The 16343-nt window shown below is 39.5% G+C and overlaps 2 protein-coding genes across 8 annotated transcripts in view; one reads left to right on the top strand and one right to left on the bottom strand.

Moving 5' to 3' along the window:
* Positions 1–16343, top strand: part of LOC100702031 (septin-9) — a 78827-nt gene that overhangs the window by 30151 nt on the left and 32333 nt on the right. For 4 of the 7 annotated variants that reach the window (XM_019358001.2, XM_019358004.2, XM_019358002.2 and 1 more), the window contains one exon: positions 2878–3594. In XM_019358001.2, coding sequence (XP_019213546.1) covers positions 2878–3594 — 717 coding nt within the window. The other 3 variants (XM_019358006.2, XM_019358005.2, XM_019358003.1) reach the window with 3 other exon arrangements.
* LOC100702295 (uncharacterized) lies at positions 8887–12447 on the bottom strand. The gene is made up of 2 exons (XM_005457747.4): positions 12287–12447; positions 8887–11385 (listed from the first exon to the last, which is right to left on the bottom strand). Exons 1-2 carry the CDS (start codon positions 12436–12438, stop codon positions 9903–9905), a joined length of 1635 nt encoding a protein of 544 aa, XP_005457804.3. The 5' UTR covers positions 12439–12447; the 3' UTR covers positions 8887–9902.

Genomic DNA, 16343 nt, shown 5'->3' with positions numbered 1-16343 from the left:
AGACGGGACTGGGGTTGCATTTTGTTCCCCGTTGGAGCTTATCAGTACTATCTGTGCTTCGTTGGAAGGTATGTGATCAATGCTATCGCCTCAGAGCAGCAGCAGCAGCAGCTTGAAGCCATCACACATAGGAGCACCGCTAAAACCTTCACACGCGCTCAACACCGTTCATGTGTAAACATGCAGGCATATAAGGAGCCACCTTCTTCACACTAAAAAAAAAGGGATCAATCCCCACTGACCGTCAAGACAACAAAAAAACCCAGTTGTGTTTGCTTTACTCTACAGCTGTGTTTAAACACACACACACGCATGCACATCCACGCACATCCAGTGAGAGATAACACAGAGTAACACAGCTGACAAGGCCCCTGTCTCCACAGTGTCTGTGAGGACGTCACTGCGTTGGCCTTGTGTCACCACAGAGCGCACTTTCAGCGCCGTTTCAGGCAAACGGGTCATTACTGTTTATCAAACCAGCAGCCAGATGCAGTTTTAAGTCATCTTTGGCATCTATTTTCTGCTTACTTTTACTCCTCGGCCTCTATAAACAGAGCGAGTCATGTCCACTAAGTTAGCCGCTTCGTTAATGGTTCCCCTCCTCTCCGTTTCTGACAAGAAATTCCCACCCCATTCGATTAATTTTAGTATAACTTCAGTGGGACTAGTGTGCCATCTGTGTGCTTGTACTTAAAGAAGAACATCAGGCATTGCTACCCTTTCTTCTAAGAACATTTCAAGGCCAGTTTTCTGATTATTTCTACACAAAGAGCTTGTTGTCTTTGTCAGACACAGATGAAGTGATCGCAGCGATGTATATTTCATGCTTTAGCAACTCAAAAGGTCATTACTGTTGCAGACGACCAGCTAACCCAGCACCTCGTGGTGGGCAGTGTTATTTGTTAGTTTCTTCTCGGTACACGCTGTGATATCAGACACAGAAATCCACAGAAACATATCGAGGATGTGGAAACACTGAGTTGGGGGAAAGAGAGGCTTCTCCCATGCTGGTACTTGGCTCGTCAGCTTTGAAACACGCCAGATGCCTGATCGGGCTCGGGTGTTTATCTGGGACAGGGGCTGTGTTGGTCCAGATTTTAGTGGCTGCTCTTGTCTCTGGGCCGAGCTGAGGTGAGCCAGGTGTCACCATCGACATCTGACATGCAGCTCACTGCAGTGAGGAAAAAATGCAATTTATCAACCAGTAACAACACAGCTGCTGGTGAAATACTGACTCATTCAAAAGATATGGAAGGGGGTTACTGGTTTGTCAATATACACTGGCTGATTTGGATTTTTTAGCCTCAACTTTTGCTCTGTGGCCTTCCTCATCTTTGTTTTCAGGAGCCAGAATTGACTATATTTAGAAGAGAGGCTGATGTGCTAAGTTATTCCATAGCTACCAAACTGCCTGTATAGTCACATATTTTATTTGTACACCATTTTTTATTTACTTATTTTTATGTACTGTCATTTTCTAATATATCTTATTGACTTTTTCTTTCTGAGCCTTTCGTTGCTATAATGTGTTTATACCACTCACCAAAGCAGGATCCAAGTTTCTTTGGCATCTTTTCTTGAACTAACAAAACTTCAAAACATATTACTTGCCAGATAGTTACATTAAAAGTAGTCCAAAGGTTCCGAGGCTTAGTTTGGTGTAGAATAAATGGTAATATAACATAAAATAGATATAAGAAAATATTTCTATATTTCATTTTTAGTTTATTAGTGAGAGTTTTGTTTTAAATAGATCCTTTAATAAAATATATGGAAGCTTATTTTGACTACTGGGGGAAAATATAAGTAAGTCAAAATTTCAGGTTATTATCTCAGTATTTCGACTTACTAATTCAAACTTCTAAGAAAATGATCGTAAATTGGGAAAAGTTTTTTTTATGTAAAATAAAAAAAAGTTTACAAATTCCAATCGGAATTTTGAGATAATAGCAAAAGGAAATTTTCACTATGGCAAAAATAAAAATAAAAAAATTACAAAATCTTGATTCTTCGGGTAGAAAATACGTCAACGCTTTAGGTCACGTGATCAATCTGGGCTCTGACGACGTCATCCTGATACGCTGTTCTGGCTACAGGTGCGCGAGGTTCGTGGAGCTGGAGAGATGTGTAGGTAGCCGGTTAAACTGAACTCTTTTCTTTCAGTGGTTGGATGTGAGTGGAAAGCCCGGCAATCATATTAAACCGTGCTTGGTGGGGAAAAAAGGAATATCTTTATCGAGTGAATTAAACGCCATGTTATCGCGCTATATGAAGCGTGTCAAGTCGAGTAAGAGGAATTTCTTCTGGGTTTTCTTTATTTTATTTTATTTTATTTTATTTTATTTTATTTTAGCTGTTTGTTAGCTAACCAACGCATTAGCTGATATCCTTAACATTGTGCGCTGCGTTTCGTTTAATAACTTGTATGTTTCGGATTTAATTGATTATTTTCTCTATAGGTTATTGTTCAGCATGTGTTTTTGCTATTATTTTTTAAAACTTTGTTAAAGTGGTAAACCCGAGTACTTCCAGGCCTCTAGTTCCTCTGCTTTTTCAGCAGTTTCCCCAGAACCTCTCAGCCTAAAAGAAAAATGTAATGAGTATTTGAAATAAAATTTATGGTCTAAAACTAGACCAGAAATGGCCAGAAATGTACCAGAAATGGATGTTGGCTCTTTAGAGTCCTGCTACAGGATTGGAGAGGAAGTGATGAGCATTACTGTGTCCTCTGGCTCTTATGTTTTCTGCTTTATTTGTGCTTTTACCTTCTTTTTTTCCATATGATAACACTGTAATGGTGCAACAGTGATTTAAGTCCATATCTGTCAGCTCAGGCTGCTGTTTCTTATGTAACCATGTTTGTTGTCTGTCTTTCAGCGCTGAAACGCTCGTTTGAGGTGGAGGAAGCAGATACATCCACACACCCATCGCCCCTGACTCGCCGGACCACCAACCCCCTCCGCTCATCCACCTCCTCCACGTCCAGCCAGCGGAGCTACGACTTGAGCTCTCGCAACTCTGACTACTCCTCCACCAGATCTTCACCCTCTGAGTCCTCCAGTCTACGCTCCCCGAAGACCGGCATGAGGCGCATTGAGTTGTCAGGGAGTCGTAATGCTGATACAGCCTCTTCCCGCCGTGCCGAGATGTCCATCGAGGTCTCCTCCAAGCAGATAGATAGCTCGCCCAGTGCCGGCATCACCCGCTTTGGGCTCAAACGGCCAGAGGTCAGCCTGAGCAACAGGAGCACCTCCCTGGAGAGCTCCTCCAATTCCTTCTCAAGCACCAGTAGCCGGCGGGGGGAGCTGAACATGACGAGGACCCACGAGCCACCCGCCCCTCCCCGGAGGATCGACTCCCAGATGGCCTCAACCCCGGTGTCTAGGATCCCCGAGCCTCCCCAGAGAAGGGCGGAACCCCCGTCGCCCAACCTTAGCCCAGTTGATGTGGCCTTCAAGAGGCCAGAGGTTCCCGTGGAGAACAACGGCCACCAACCACCTGCACCCATCGCCCCCCTGCCTTCACCTGCAGAGCACCGGGTGGAGAGGGTGCAGTCGCCTGTAACAGAGGCGTCCGCAAGCCGACCAGCAGACAGTGAGTACCTGCTCAGTTAGGCTTTTTTTCCAAACTAACCCCTATTTATGATTTATAGAAGTAAACCCCTCAGTGAGATCAAACAGTTTGTTTCTGATTTCTTTCTTTGTTTGAAAGCAATACCATATCTGATTTTCACTTGTTTCTTCCGCTTGACTGTTTCTTCTTAATTTTATCTTGCAACACACTCATAGTCATGTTAGGAGGAGGCATACAGCTCACAGTCCTTGTGAGCTTGTCATTATAGACTATCTGAATGTAGGTCAGCTAGGGTGATGATGAGAATCCCAGAGCTTCTCCCAGGACAGCGGTTACAAGAAAAGACTCAGGCAAGCGGTTGAATAGGTTGGCTCTCCCTGATTTTAAGTTAAAAACTTACAGCATTTACAGTTTGGTTGAAGCCTTTGTAAGTTCAGACAAACAGGCAGTTGTAGTTAATTTGGACGCTTATTTTTATAAGATGCATGTGACGCAGGAGGAAGTCTGGCAGCCACTGTTTTTTGACCTTAGCATGCGGTTTGTGATTTCTTCTCTTTTTTGTCTGTGTATTCTCTGGATTTTTGTGACATAAACTCAGTAGGATACTTGCGCAAGTGAATTTATCCCTGTCTAGACCACTCAGAGGCTTTACTTTTCACCCACAGCTGACTAACCTCTCAGATGTGGTACAGGGGTGATGCCAAGCCCAAACTTGAGCGTCAGATGTTTTTCTAGTAACTTGTGCCTTTAAGTATTGGTTTTACTGAGGGCGAAACAGTCACTTTTTGGACTAACCACTCAACCTGACCAGTTCAAGTGTTTGATGTTGATCATAACATGATTTGATGGAGGACTTTTTAATTTGCTTTACCATTTTTAAGCAATCGATCAGGGGAAAGTGATGACAGAGGTTGGTTAGGCTGCTCGTCCAGCATGCTGGTTCATACCCAAAGATGACACATTACTGCCTTTGAACTTTTTCTTATGTTCTTTTTCTTTCATCACATTATCAGGGAAAATTTAGCTCTACAGTAACAATTTCCCAAAAACTGAATGTGGATTTCCATGACCTTTTCTGTAGTGCCACTCTCAAGATGAACTGCTTTTTTGTTTTTTGTTTTTCCTCCTGATAGGTTTGTTTAACCCCGTGCTTTAATAATAAATGTCCGTCTTTGGAAGTGTCTGTTTTCAGTTTCTGATCTGTGTTGCATGCTTTTTAGTTTTCTTCTTGGCTCTGGGTTTAAATGGAAGAACGCATGTTTATTTGTGCAGGACAATTTTTGTTTTTCAGTTTATCGCTTATTTTGGTTGTTTGCTTTCCTGTCTTGTCCAACTAAAACAGCGCATCGCTATACTGGTATGTGTGTGCGCGCCTTTGCTATCTGGAGACAGCTGTGCTCGTAGGCTGCTCTCGCTGCTTATTTAGTATGCAGGCGTAGGCGGCTGGGAGGTGGTACATTCCAAATCTGGAGGTCATAAAACATTTTACATAAAAATAGAAAGCCTCCAATTTCCACTTTTTTACATGGTGTCTCGCCTGTTTTTGACTCCGTCCACTGTTTTTCCCTTGCAGGCAGCTAGAGATTTATTTTGGTTGTTCTTCTACCTAAAGATATAAAAGACTTTTAAAACTTTGGTTTCTTAGATACCAACATTGTTGTATCATTGAGCACATGTGCATTCTAATTATGTAAAATAAGCAAGGAAACGGGAGAGGATTAGATCTCAGCTTCTGCCACATTTGGCTCAGATTACACACTTCCTGCTCAGCCATGCATGTGGAGGGAGGCCCTGCAAGAAGCTTGGGAAGCTTCCAGCAATGAGCAGATAGGAGGCGGAGAGAGAGAGTCTAGAGTTTGTGGACAAGAAGGAAAGAGCGAGCCAAATGCATGGAGATGTGAAGTGTGGATAGAGACTGTGCTTCCTGTAGTTTGTCTGCAGGGAGAAAACAATATGAGAAAAGCTCACTTTAACATCCCGTCATTTGGAAATAAATCTAAACAGTTAGACCACACTGGTTCAACATCGTGCCCCAAACCAGATTTTAAATACCATTTTCTCAACAACTGCACACAGCTTTGATGCAGGCCAAGCATTTGTTTTTGTTGGTAAATATTTTGACTTATTTTGGAAGATGAAACGGGGAACATTTTCAGTTTGTTGTTTACTTCTGTTGCCGCTTATGTCAGGTCTGCATCCGGTTGGGTGTCAGTGTTTTTTCTGAGACCCATTAGATTATTAAAACCTTTTCTGATTTATATGAAGTGGGATGTACTCGCCTTTGGGTGTCAGCTCATGTACGTACATGCCATGAGTGCATACATTCATCCTTGTGTAGATGGCGAGGGTTAAGAATGCCTCACGCCCAGGGGAGAGTGACTGATGAACATGCTGATAGGTGATAAGAAGTTTTGTGGTGGCTGTTCGAGAGCACAGGAGGTGGTAATGACATGCTTTGCGTCGGTTGATTTGTCGCCTGTAACGGTGAGCAGCTGTATTCAGTCTCAAGCAGGATGTGATCTCATGTTTACCCACAGAGAGACACACACACGCACACTCATTGTGTACACAGCTCAGTTTCCTGTTCCTGGCCTTGACCTTGATTTGTTTTGTCATGGATGCTGTGATGCATATTGCAGAGTCAGTCAAATCGGCTTTGATTTGCATGAACTTGATATTTAAAAACATTGCACTGTTTCCAGGTTTAGATTCAGTTTGTGGGTTGGGATGTCTGTTTGCATGCAGCAAGTTTCTCTTGCAAAAGTTTTATTTGCAAAGGGCTTAATGGCACCTATTCAGAGAACCAGCTGCTATGGAAAACCTGTGACAGGAAGTGGGTTTGCTAATGCATTTGCAGGACTTAAAATATTAAATGGAAAGTGATCTAAAGAAACTCTGTATGTAGTGAAAGTGTGTTCAGCATGTATGCTCTGCTCCTCGATTCACAAACAGCTCAATGTAAAGGGGTAGTTCAGAAGATTTTTTTTTAATGTCAATGCAGGCATCTTTACATGGACAAAGCAATGATCACAGTTCAAGGCAAGGCAATACAGAGTCTTCCCTATAAATTTGTATCTGCTGCTTATATAGCGCAAAAGAAAATACAGTGAGTATGTGTTTCATGTGCAAGGACTGTGTAAGAAAAAAGAAATGCACATAAATGCAATAGAATTCAAAATGTGGGTGCAAAACAATGCACCCCCCCAGTAATGTGTTTTTGAGAGGGATACTGATTCTGAGTTTAAATATCACATTTATCTGCTGATGATGATGATGCCTGCGGCCATAAACAAACCACAGAAGTATCTTCACACTGATCTGTTAGTTTTTGTGACATAAATTGACATTTAACAATATAAAACCTGTTGGAGCTCTATGATTAACTATTGCATGCAAATTCAATTTCTATATGGCCCAATGCCAGTTTCTCGTTACTTTACTGCAATTTCTTGCTGTTGACATACAGCACACAGCTGCGTAGACCTTATATAGGATGATGATTTATTGGTCTGTTTCTCAGAGAAAACAACAATGGAAGACGAAGGCTTGAAATCCCTTTTAACCTGCTGCTCTGTGATTGTCATACGTAAGTTTAGCTATACACTGTGATGCATACAAACAACAAAATAATATCACCACTGGTATTTCCTGTCTTTTTGCTTTAAAAAATGATAAAAAGGGTTATTTAAAATTTATAAGTGGTTAAGTAACACTGTTAATCAGTGCATATTACACTTTGTGTATTTTAAATTTTACACCATCTTTTTTTTTTTTTTTTCCACTTAATCAAAACTGATTGTCCTGTTATGTCTCTGTCTTATGTTTTGCTTAAGGGATGACACCAGTTCTTAACTGGCCTCAAGACAATTTCTATTTTCATGAAATGCTCCGTTTAAAAAGGCGTTTTAACTGTTGTTTAATGAGCTGTTGAGCCATTGGGAGCCATAGCTACGACACGTTCCATAATACTTACTGCCTGAGCCACACAGCTAATGATTTACGTTTTGTAAATAGTGAATATCAAAGGTGTTTTGTTGATTACACCTCTCTAATGCAATCTTTCCATGTGCTATCTTTCCTGAAGAGGTGTGTTTATGTAGGTGTGGAGCCAAACATGGAACTTGCAGTATCATGCTGAAATCCATTCCCATGCCATGCACCTGCTCCCTCATTATTAATGAGGTCTCTTGGATTGTGAAGTATTTAACGTAATTTCTTCTGCTACTTGCTTGAAACTGAAAAAGTCCATTATGTTTTGGTTAGCAAAGGAAAACAGGAAGGGAACAAAAAACCTTTTATACAGTGAGCTCTATTTGCTGATTTTTAAGGTGGTTTGAAGAATATTTAACATAGAAATTGACTGTGAACTTCATGCACTGGGACGTGAATTTAGGACAGTAATGACACATTATGCAGCTTTTTCTTTATTGTGTGATTAGTTTTATGTAATGTGATTGAAAGGATGTACAAAGCTGAAGTATGAAAGTGAATCCACAGCAGCTTTATTTTTGGATATTGGGTGGTTTTTCTGTTGTTTTGTTGCTTGTGTGTGTGCGTGTGTGTGTGTGTTGTATATGTTTTATATAAACATTTGAATTTGCATAATTTCATTTACAAAAATTAAACCAGTTAATGTTGTTAGCAAAACTAAATTAACAAATGTGCATGGATTATGTTAAAAATTTCTGCAAATGTCATTAATCGATTACTGATTCTTCCTAATCTGAATCACCCCAAGTCATAGCAGAAGTGAGATATTTTCAGCCAGTTGATGCTCTTCTGCTTTCTTCTTACAAAATGGTGGAAGTAGATGATCAAATGTGTCAGCTTTCAGACTTTTAGAGATGGAACAAATAAGTGTCTGCTTGTCATTAAAACTTGGCTCTGGTCTCTTCACTAGAGAGTTCTTTGTACTACTATTTTCGCAAAGCTGAGCCTGCATCACTTTTAATGATGAGTCATTATCTTATGATCTTTTGGGTCTTGTGCTGGCCCTCTGAGTGCTATCCTCTTTTCACCGCATTAAAACAGTATTTATCTCTTTCACACGAGCATAAAGGCCTTTTGATAGTTCTGCCTGGGACTTGGCTAGAAACGACGACTTGTGCATGTCACAAGGGATGGAAATGATTTATCCCTGACCCCCAAAAAACGTCTTGTGATTTGAAAAAGGAGAAACACCTGTCTCTGTAATTATGCACATCTAACTTTTAGAAAAAAAACCTTAATGTCACTGATGAAATGTTTAACAAACACAATTTTTCAGTCTTTTTCACAGGATGTTCGTCATTAAACTTTAGACCCATATACCACTTACAGCTTAACACACATGACATTTATTCATCCAGGCAATTCATATTGTTGCAATCTTGTGCAAACAGCTGAGACAGTGTGCGTCTCGTTTGACTAGATATGCTGGAGCATTGAAAAGCCTTTGCAGAGCAGCACTTTATCATGAATGATAAGGCCGTTACAGAAGACTTTGTACAGTTATTAAAAAATGCATTTACACATGAGGACCTTTAATCCCAACAGGTGATATCTAGTCCAGTCCTTTTCTGCGGCATGTCTCCGTAAAGGCGAGGTCTGCAGGATTTTAGCCTGAACCCTTAAGAGTCAAATCTTAATGCCACATTGCTGTAAAGGGGTCATCAACATAAGCATGTCATACAGAGTTGAAATCAGTCTTTACAAAAAAAACATTTTCGAAAAGGGAAGAAAAAAATAATACAAACACAGAATAAATTCAAAATGTAGAGGCAAAATGTCGCACACGCCTGCAAACTTTTTGGAGACACACAGAAGCCATTGTACCTGTTTTCCATAAGGTTAAAAAAAATAAAAATCAGTCACATTAATCTCTTTATATACATATAAAAAATTCCCCATAGAAATCTTAACACCGATCTCATGGATTTCTTCTTTTTTCCATAAATGGACATTTAACAGTGCTCTGTGATTATGGGCTGATGAATACATTGTTTCTGATTGACTCAAACCCAGTTCATCACTGCTGTACAAAAGGGTCTGACCACATGAAGTACAGCACATTAGTACCAGTATCTCTGCAATGCAGGCTCATTTACAGGCTCATGTCTGTTTTCAGCAGAAGACAACATAGAGATAAAGGACCTGAAATACCTTTACATCTACTACTATATGATTGTCTTAACAAAAAATCAACTTTTAAATATACAGTATGGACATCACTGTTCTCGTATCCTATTTTGCTTTTTTTTTTATTTAATAAAAGTCATTCAGCCATTATTTGAAAGGGCATATGTACAGGTTAATTTAATATTTCTATCTTAAATTTTGTTTCAATATCTTTATTCCCCCCAGGGTGAGGTTCTTGCTTTCTCTATTTCATCATGCATAATGAAGCGTGCTTGCACTCCTGGGGCGATTGTCATGCCTGACTCGTACTCATAAACATCATAAAACATGTCCTGAAAATCAGTGTTTTCTTTGAATTTTGTTGCCCACTGCCATTGCCACCATTCGTAGTTTTTTGTGGCTGTATTTTCAGAGCTATAGAAGCCTACCCACGCGTTTTTAAATTCGGACTTCCAGTTGTGGAAAGACTCATTCACTATTAAGCGAGCACAAGCCTTGCCATCTTTTGCAAAGAGTTGCAGGTTAGCATCATAACCCGGTATATTCACAGCTTTGGGGTTTTTAAACTCACTGCCTCTGTCTATCTCGTCTCCTAAAGATCTCCAGAAGCAACATAGAGTCCTGGCTTCATGCAGTCGTACCTGAAGGCCTTCATTCAGGGGTACCGATGTATCATAACTGCCCGACTCTCTGTTCCCAATAGATTTATAAGTGAGAGCGTCCTCTTCCTGATCATTCTTGTAAAGTGCCACCATCACACCTTCTTTAAGAAGAGATCTAGGAACATCGCTCCAAATAATTCTGGCATTTCCCTTTTTGCCAGTTGTCACCTTCAGTGTTATCTCATCTCTATGATCCACTTGAATTTGTGGAAATATTCCAACGGGATTATTATGCCTGCTTTCTGGGATATTGATCACAAAATCAGTTTGTGTGTTCCTTCTTGGTGCTGGCTGACGTCTGTTGTTGCGTTTGTGAGTGGAATATTTCTCCTGGATCACAATAAACAAAAACAGTCCAAGACAAGCAAGGTCACCCCACGTGTTTCTTATCTGCCATAGTTGGGAATCATCAGCACTGCTTCCAAAGCGGTCTCTGAGATACGTCAGTGAGCTCATGTCGTTTTCTTCCACAGAAAACTCTCTGATCTCCGTCAGCAGATTGGTTGTGACTTGATATGTATGCTCTGGATTATACCTCGTGCCCTGATTTTCAGATGGCTCATAATGCTGTGTCATATACACTTGATCGATCCTTTGTGAAGTTTGGCGTCCCGCGTTCTGCTCCCTGACCCTGAATATGATCCTGTCCCTGTTTCTCGCTGGGTACTCCGCCCGTGGGTGGATGACATAATATGGCAGTGGCTGCGATGTTTGTTGATTGATGTTGCCAACAGTGTAGTATCGGTATCCCCTCGGCAGTGGATCTAACACCCTCTCGTAGTTTCCGTAATGATGTGAGCCAAATTCTCCACTATTTGGGTCAAAGGTCAGCAGGATGATGTTGTTGTTGTCGATGTCAATTTCATTAGCAAACCAGTGGAGCAACAGGAGGCTGTGTTTGGGCACCGTTTGTCCAAAGTCGATTGACTTTAGATCACTGATTGAATTCAGTGCCTGTTTTCCAGCTAACACAGAGGTGAGGGTCAGGAGGAGAGCCACACAGCAGCTCGTGATTCTTCCCGTCTTCAACATGCTGTAGAGAGATTTAAGAGTTGGTGGTTTCATTATTCATCTAGACTCTACATCCTCACCTTACATTGGTTCGTATTTTGATGATCTTTTTTCTGGTGGTCTTTAAACATTAGACATGTTCATATAAACAGTGAAACAGGTTTTGCCAGTTATCTTTCCTTTGGCTAATCCCATAATGCAGTGTTGACTTAGGTTAACATGAGGATCGTGTCTCAGTGTGTGTTTTTCATGAGCCAGATCATTTGATTAAACAGGAGTGCGCTCTCCTGGCTCGTCATTGAGTACAAATTCTGTTTCTGTTTTTTGCTTTTTTACAATTAAGCCAGAAAGTTTTGAACCAAGGTTTATATGTGTGCTCACGAACTACTGAAATTACTGAATACAACTGCATGAGTAGACCTGAATATTTTTTTTTTATACAAACATGAATTTGAAAACATTAACACCAATGTCTTTATTATTTTTAATACTTAACATACTTGGCTGTTTGCTACAGTTCTAATGACACTGTTCCTCATGCAATGTTTATGATAACTGCCTATGTCAAATGAATAAATGATCCACAAAATAACCTGTTACAAAGTGCTCTGTAGACTATCAGTGTAATAAAGACCATTAGAAACAGTGAATTGCATAACATCCTGCTTCAAATAGAGAAAATGATTCTGTGGGTCAATAAAGCTGTAGAAAGTGAGGTAAATATTGTGTGGTTTTCTTTTATGATAAAGGATATATTAGAAGTACATAACGCTACAAAAGACTGTCCATGTTCAATTTTTGTAACTTACTACATATAATTGATACTAAAATAAAGTGAGAAGCAGAGAAGCCTTCACAAATAAAATCTAGAGTTAAATCAGTCACATTCATTTAAAATCTCACCAAAATGTAAGACGGCTTACCTGCGTTCGTCTGTTGCTGTCATGTGTCTGAGCTCTTTGTTTGTGTAGGAGCAGAGGTAACTCCCTTTAGGTTGCTGTTTCCGTGTAAATGAAACCAAAGCAGGCAGCAAGGCTAGTACTAACAGGAAGCTTTGTAATACATCTGTCTGCATGAAACCACCTCCTCCTGCTTCAGCATTTTAGTTGGGTTTACAGCCAAGTTTCTAGATACAAACACTCATTATTTGTCATTTTGAAGAGCAGGTTTAGGATGAAATGTCTGACTGTTGGGAGAGCGACCGAGCCAAATTTGGTTAAATATTAGTCAGTATTACCTAAAGCCTTATCAAGTCTATCAGGTCTTTGTAAGTACTTTTATATGTATGTGTCACAACTCTTGACCTCCTAGAGTGGATTGAAATACTTGCACATAATCAGTGTCTGAATTTTTATTCACTTTTTTAATGTATGTGTGTGTGTGTGTGTGTGTGTGTAATACTGGCCTCAAACACTTCTTCTTTTTTGGTCTTTTGCCATTATTGGGCAACACAAAGAGTCACTTGGTTACCTGCTATTTGTTATTCACTATGTTGTGAAACATAGAAGACGTGCAACAAACATTCCCAGATGGATTTAAACCAAGTGAATCGTGCATTGTTTTTAGGTCAGTAGGTCACCAGGACACTGTATTTTGATTTTTTTTTAATTGTTTATATTCTCTCAAACAAACTAATATATCTAATACAAACATAATGGCACTTCTGCTTCAAGGCAGGTACGTGAATTCATTTCGTGTGCTTGAGAAGCAAAATGGTGATGTGGTCTACAGCTTTTGACGAACAGACATGCATTTCATACACCACAGGGTAAACTGCACCCAGGACAGAAACAATCGCATTATGGTATTAACACATCATCAGCTCTTTGTAAGCATCAGATGGCATGATAACACACAGCTATCCAAGAACCCACTGTGATCATAAAGTTGAGTGTATGCTGACCCCAGCCCAGCCAGAGCCTGGTCATATAGCGTAGGCACTGATGAGCCTTACATTCTACATATCTGCTTGTCTGTGTTTCTAAAGTTGGTTATGACACATCACAAAATAACCATTGCACACTTGAAAAAATGGTTTAATGAACACACACTTTTCAAGATGACAGAAGAAATACAAAAAACATCTATAAAGTACATGTTTATTCAACATACGAGAGATTCATCGATCAGAGCAATTGTCCTTTTTTTCTTACAAATCTGTGGCGAGCAACTACATCATACACAGTAAGCACAATTTTATGTAGTTCAAATGCTAAAAAGATATTTAGAAATCCCAAACATTTCATTACAAGCATTCTATGCAAGATTTAGAAAGCAAATCCATACAGCACAAAGTAAAATTAAACAGATGGCTGCAAAGTGTACAATGTAACAACTCCTGCTGGATTTTTGTTTCCATGTTTAATTAAACATCCTGCTGGTGGTCGTGGCCTTTTCTTGGTGAACAGTGAGGCGGCTATAGCTTGTTTAGTTGATATCTAGAGCATGTGGTGCCTCTTTGTGTTATTTTCTGGTTTGAAGGCAAGGCAGTGTGCTAATGTGTTTATATGTTAGCGTTTAATCAACAGTCATTCAAAGTATTTTACGAAATCGGATTAAAATAACTTTATTTTTGAGGGAAATATATGTATTAAAAGTGACTTGATGAATGAACAGAAAAGTATAATGAGTAAAAATTACTTTAATAATTTTAAAAAATATACAACACAGATTAAAAACATACGTAAATATAGTGTAAAACAGGTAAACAATGATAGTAAATATCATTGAACACCTTTTTAATGAGAGCAGTTTATGTGATGTGACATTGATGAAATCCTGATTGGAAGATTTCGTAGTAGAAATTTGTTTTCAAGCAGTAACTTATTTGATTTAAAAACTCAGTCTCAGTAATCTTGCCAATAAATGGAAGATTTGAAATAGGCCAATAATTAGTAATGGCCTCACTATCTGAATTTGTCCTTTTTTCTTTTTCAAGAGGGTTTGAAAAATGCAGTCTTCACTGATGCAGAAGAAATACCAGGAAAAAGAGTTCAGGAGCTAAGGTGCTGAAAAAAGTAAAAACTTGCTAGGAGTGTATCAAGACATCAAGTAAGAATAATAACGTAACACTGTTCAAGGATCCTGTAGTCGGTAAGAGTCAATTCTAACAGAAAAGCTCGATTTAAACTATGTGCTGATGTTGATTTTAGTTAAATTAGTCCTTGCATATGACGCATATGACATGCGGGGGAAACGGAAGAACAAGAATAAGATGTTGGAGAAGCCCCGATTACAAAGGTACTATCTCAGAGTCATGTTGTTTCCTTGTGTTGCAGCCTGTGATAGGTTATTTAGGTTAGAGTTGTACCTTTCCACAAGCCTGTACTATGAAGCAAGTTCTACACACCCAGGGTATCTTTCTGTTATTTGGATTTACTTACCCTAACATCAGCAATTGAATAAACAGTCACACGAAGCTAGTTATCAACTCATGAACTCCAGGGTTTCCCCTGCATGTTCACATGAAACGGTTGGTCAGATGCTGCCAACACCAATCTAAAAGGGGTGTTTCACAGGTCATATGACTCTTCCTCCACACAAAATGATCCTTATGAGCGTTGCTATCACAGACCTTATCAGATGATGATAAAATGTTGATCAAAATTATGCAAAGAACATAAACTGTAAAATGCAACACTGTTGCAAAAAGGATGAGAGAAACTCATTAATCTTGTGACTTAGTGCATTGAGTGGTAAAGTAAACATTTTAATTCACGTTAATTATTTTATGGCTGAGTGCATGCTCTGTGCTGTTGATTATTTCTAAGGTGATGGATGCACATTACAGCTGTTTACACTAGATCCATTTGAACATTAAAACTTACTGTCCCACAGGCTAGTAAAGGAGATGTTGAAATGACTTCAGTTTGTCTGCAGATCAAAGTGACTTTGATTTTATTTGTTGAATAGGTATTCTTGCTGGTTTTTTTTCTGTGTCCCAGTGGCTGTATTATAAGATTTAGCAGCATTTAGAGTAGAGCTGGGCGATAGAACGATAACGATATGTATTGCGAAATAACTTTTTCTCGATAGAAAAATCAAACTATTGCGATAGGCCTCATCTCTCTTGTCCTCTTAAAAGAAAAAAGAACAGCCAATCCAAATTAAGTAGCGCAGAGCCGAACCAATCACAGCCGCAGCGTCACGTCACGTGACTTGTTACGTGCAGCACAAGTGCCAAGGCGCACGTGTATTTGTTTGGGAAGCAGCCAGCCGGGCTGCCCAGGTAATGAAGGAAATGAGTTTGCCGACTAGAGAAAAATCAACCGAGAGCGTGAGCGAAGGTTACCAAAGAAAAAACAGATGATGGTTCCAATTCCGGAGAGCTTGTCAAACGGAAGGGCCACAGAAGTTCCGTAGTGTGAAGGTATTTCGGCTATTTCAAGTCTAACAAAAAACAGAGTAGCGCGCACTGTAAATTGTGCGGAAAGCAAGTCTGGAAATACAATAAAGCGGTGCATGCTCAATCTCTGACTGAAAGTGCTAATTCGTCATTCGGCTTTTGTCAGACTAAAGTAACTGTTAAAACTGTTTGAAAAGCTAAGCTATACAACAAGGAGAGATTGAGAATTTCCTTTTAGTTCTCAGTTTATTTGATACTGACAAAAGTTAGTCAATTTTGTCTGTTCTTCTGTAAAACAAACTAAGATTTATTTTTAGAATTAATATTTTGTTTCTAAGTGGAACTGACAATTTAGTGGTCTGTTTTGTTTGTTCTATTTTGAAACTTAAACGCTTTAGCGGCTGCCTTTTGTGTAGTTTGCAATATTTGCCTTTATTTATCTGAAACTGAAGTCTCATGTTCCTTAAGTACATCTACCCTGTTGAACTTATTATGGGAAATAAATATTTTAATTAAAACAAGCTGCTGATTATTTCACATTTTACTTGTGAGCAACGGCACATTTAAATCTTGCAAATATAGTTATTTGGCTTATATCGTGATATATATCGTTATCGCCTGAAATGAAAAACACA

Source organism: Oreochromis niloticus, linkage group LG4, assembly GCF_001858045.2.
Source record: "Oreochromis niloticus isolate F11D_XX linkage group LG4, O_niloticus_UMD_NMBU, whole genome shotgun sequence".
In the NCBI taxonomy this organism is placed as follows: domain Eukaryota; kingdom Metazoa; phylum Chordata; class Actinopteri; order Cichliformes; family Cichlidae; genus Oreochromis; species Oreochromis niloticus.
Note: the sequence above shows the minus strand (reverse complement) of the source record. Positions and strands in the feature narration are given on the sequence as shown.

Bases quoted from the DNA above. Each gene is read 5' to 3' on its own strand.
- LOC100702295 (XM_005457747.4), bottom strand. From the start codon at position 12,438: ATGCAGACAGATGTATTACAAAGCTTCCTGTTAGTACTAGCCTTGCTG. The intron at 11,386-12,286 runs GTAAGCCGTCTT...ATCTCTCTACAG, and splicing joins ACAGCAACAGACGAACGCAG to CATGTTGAAGACGGGAAGAA.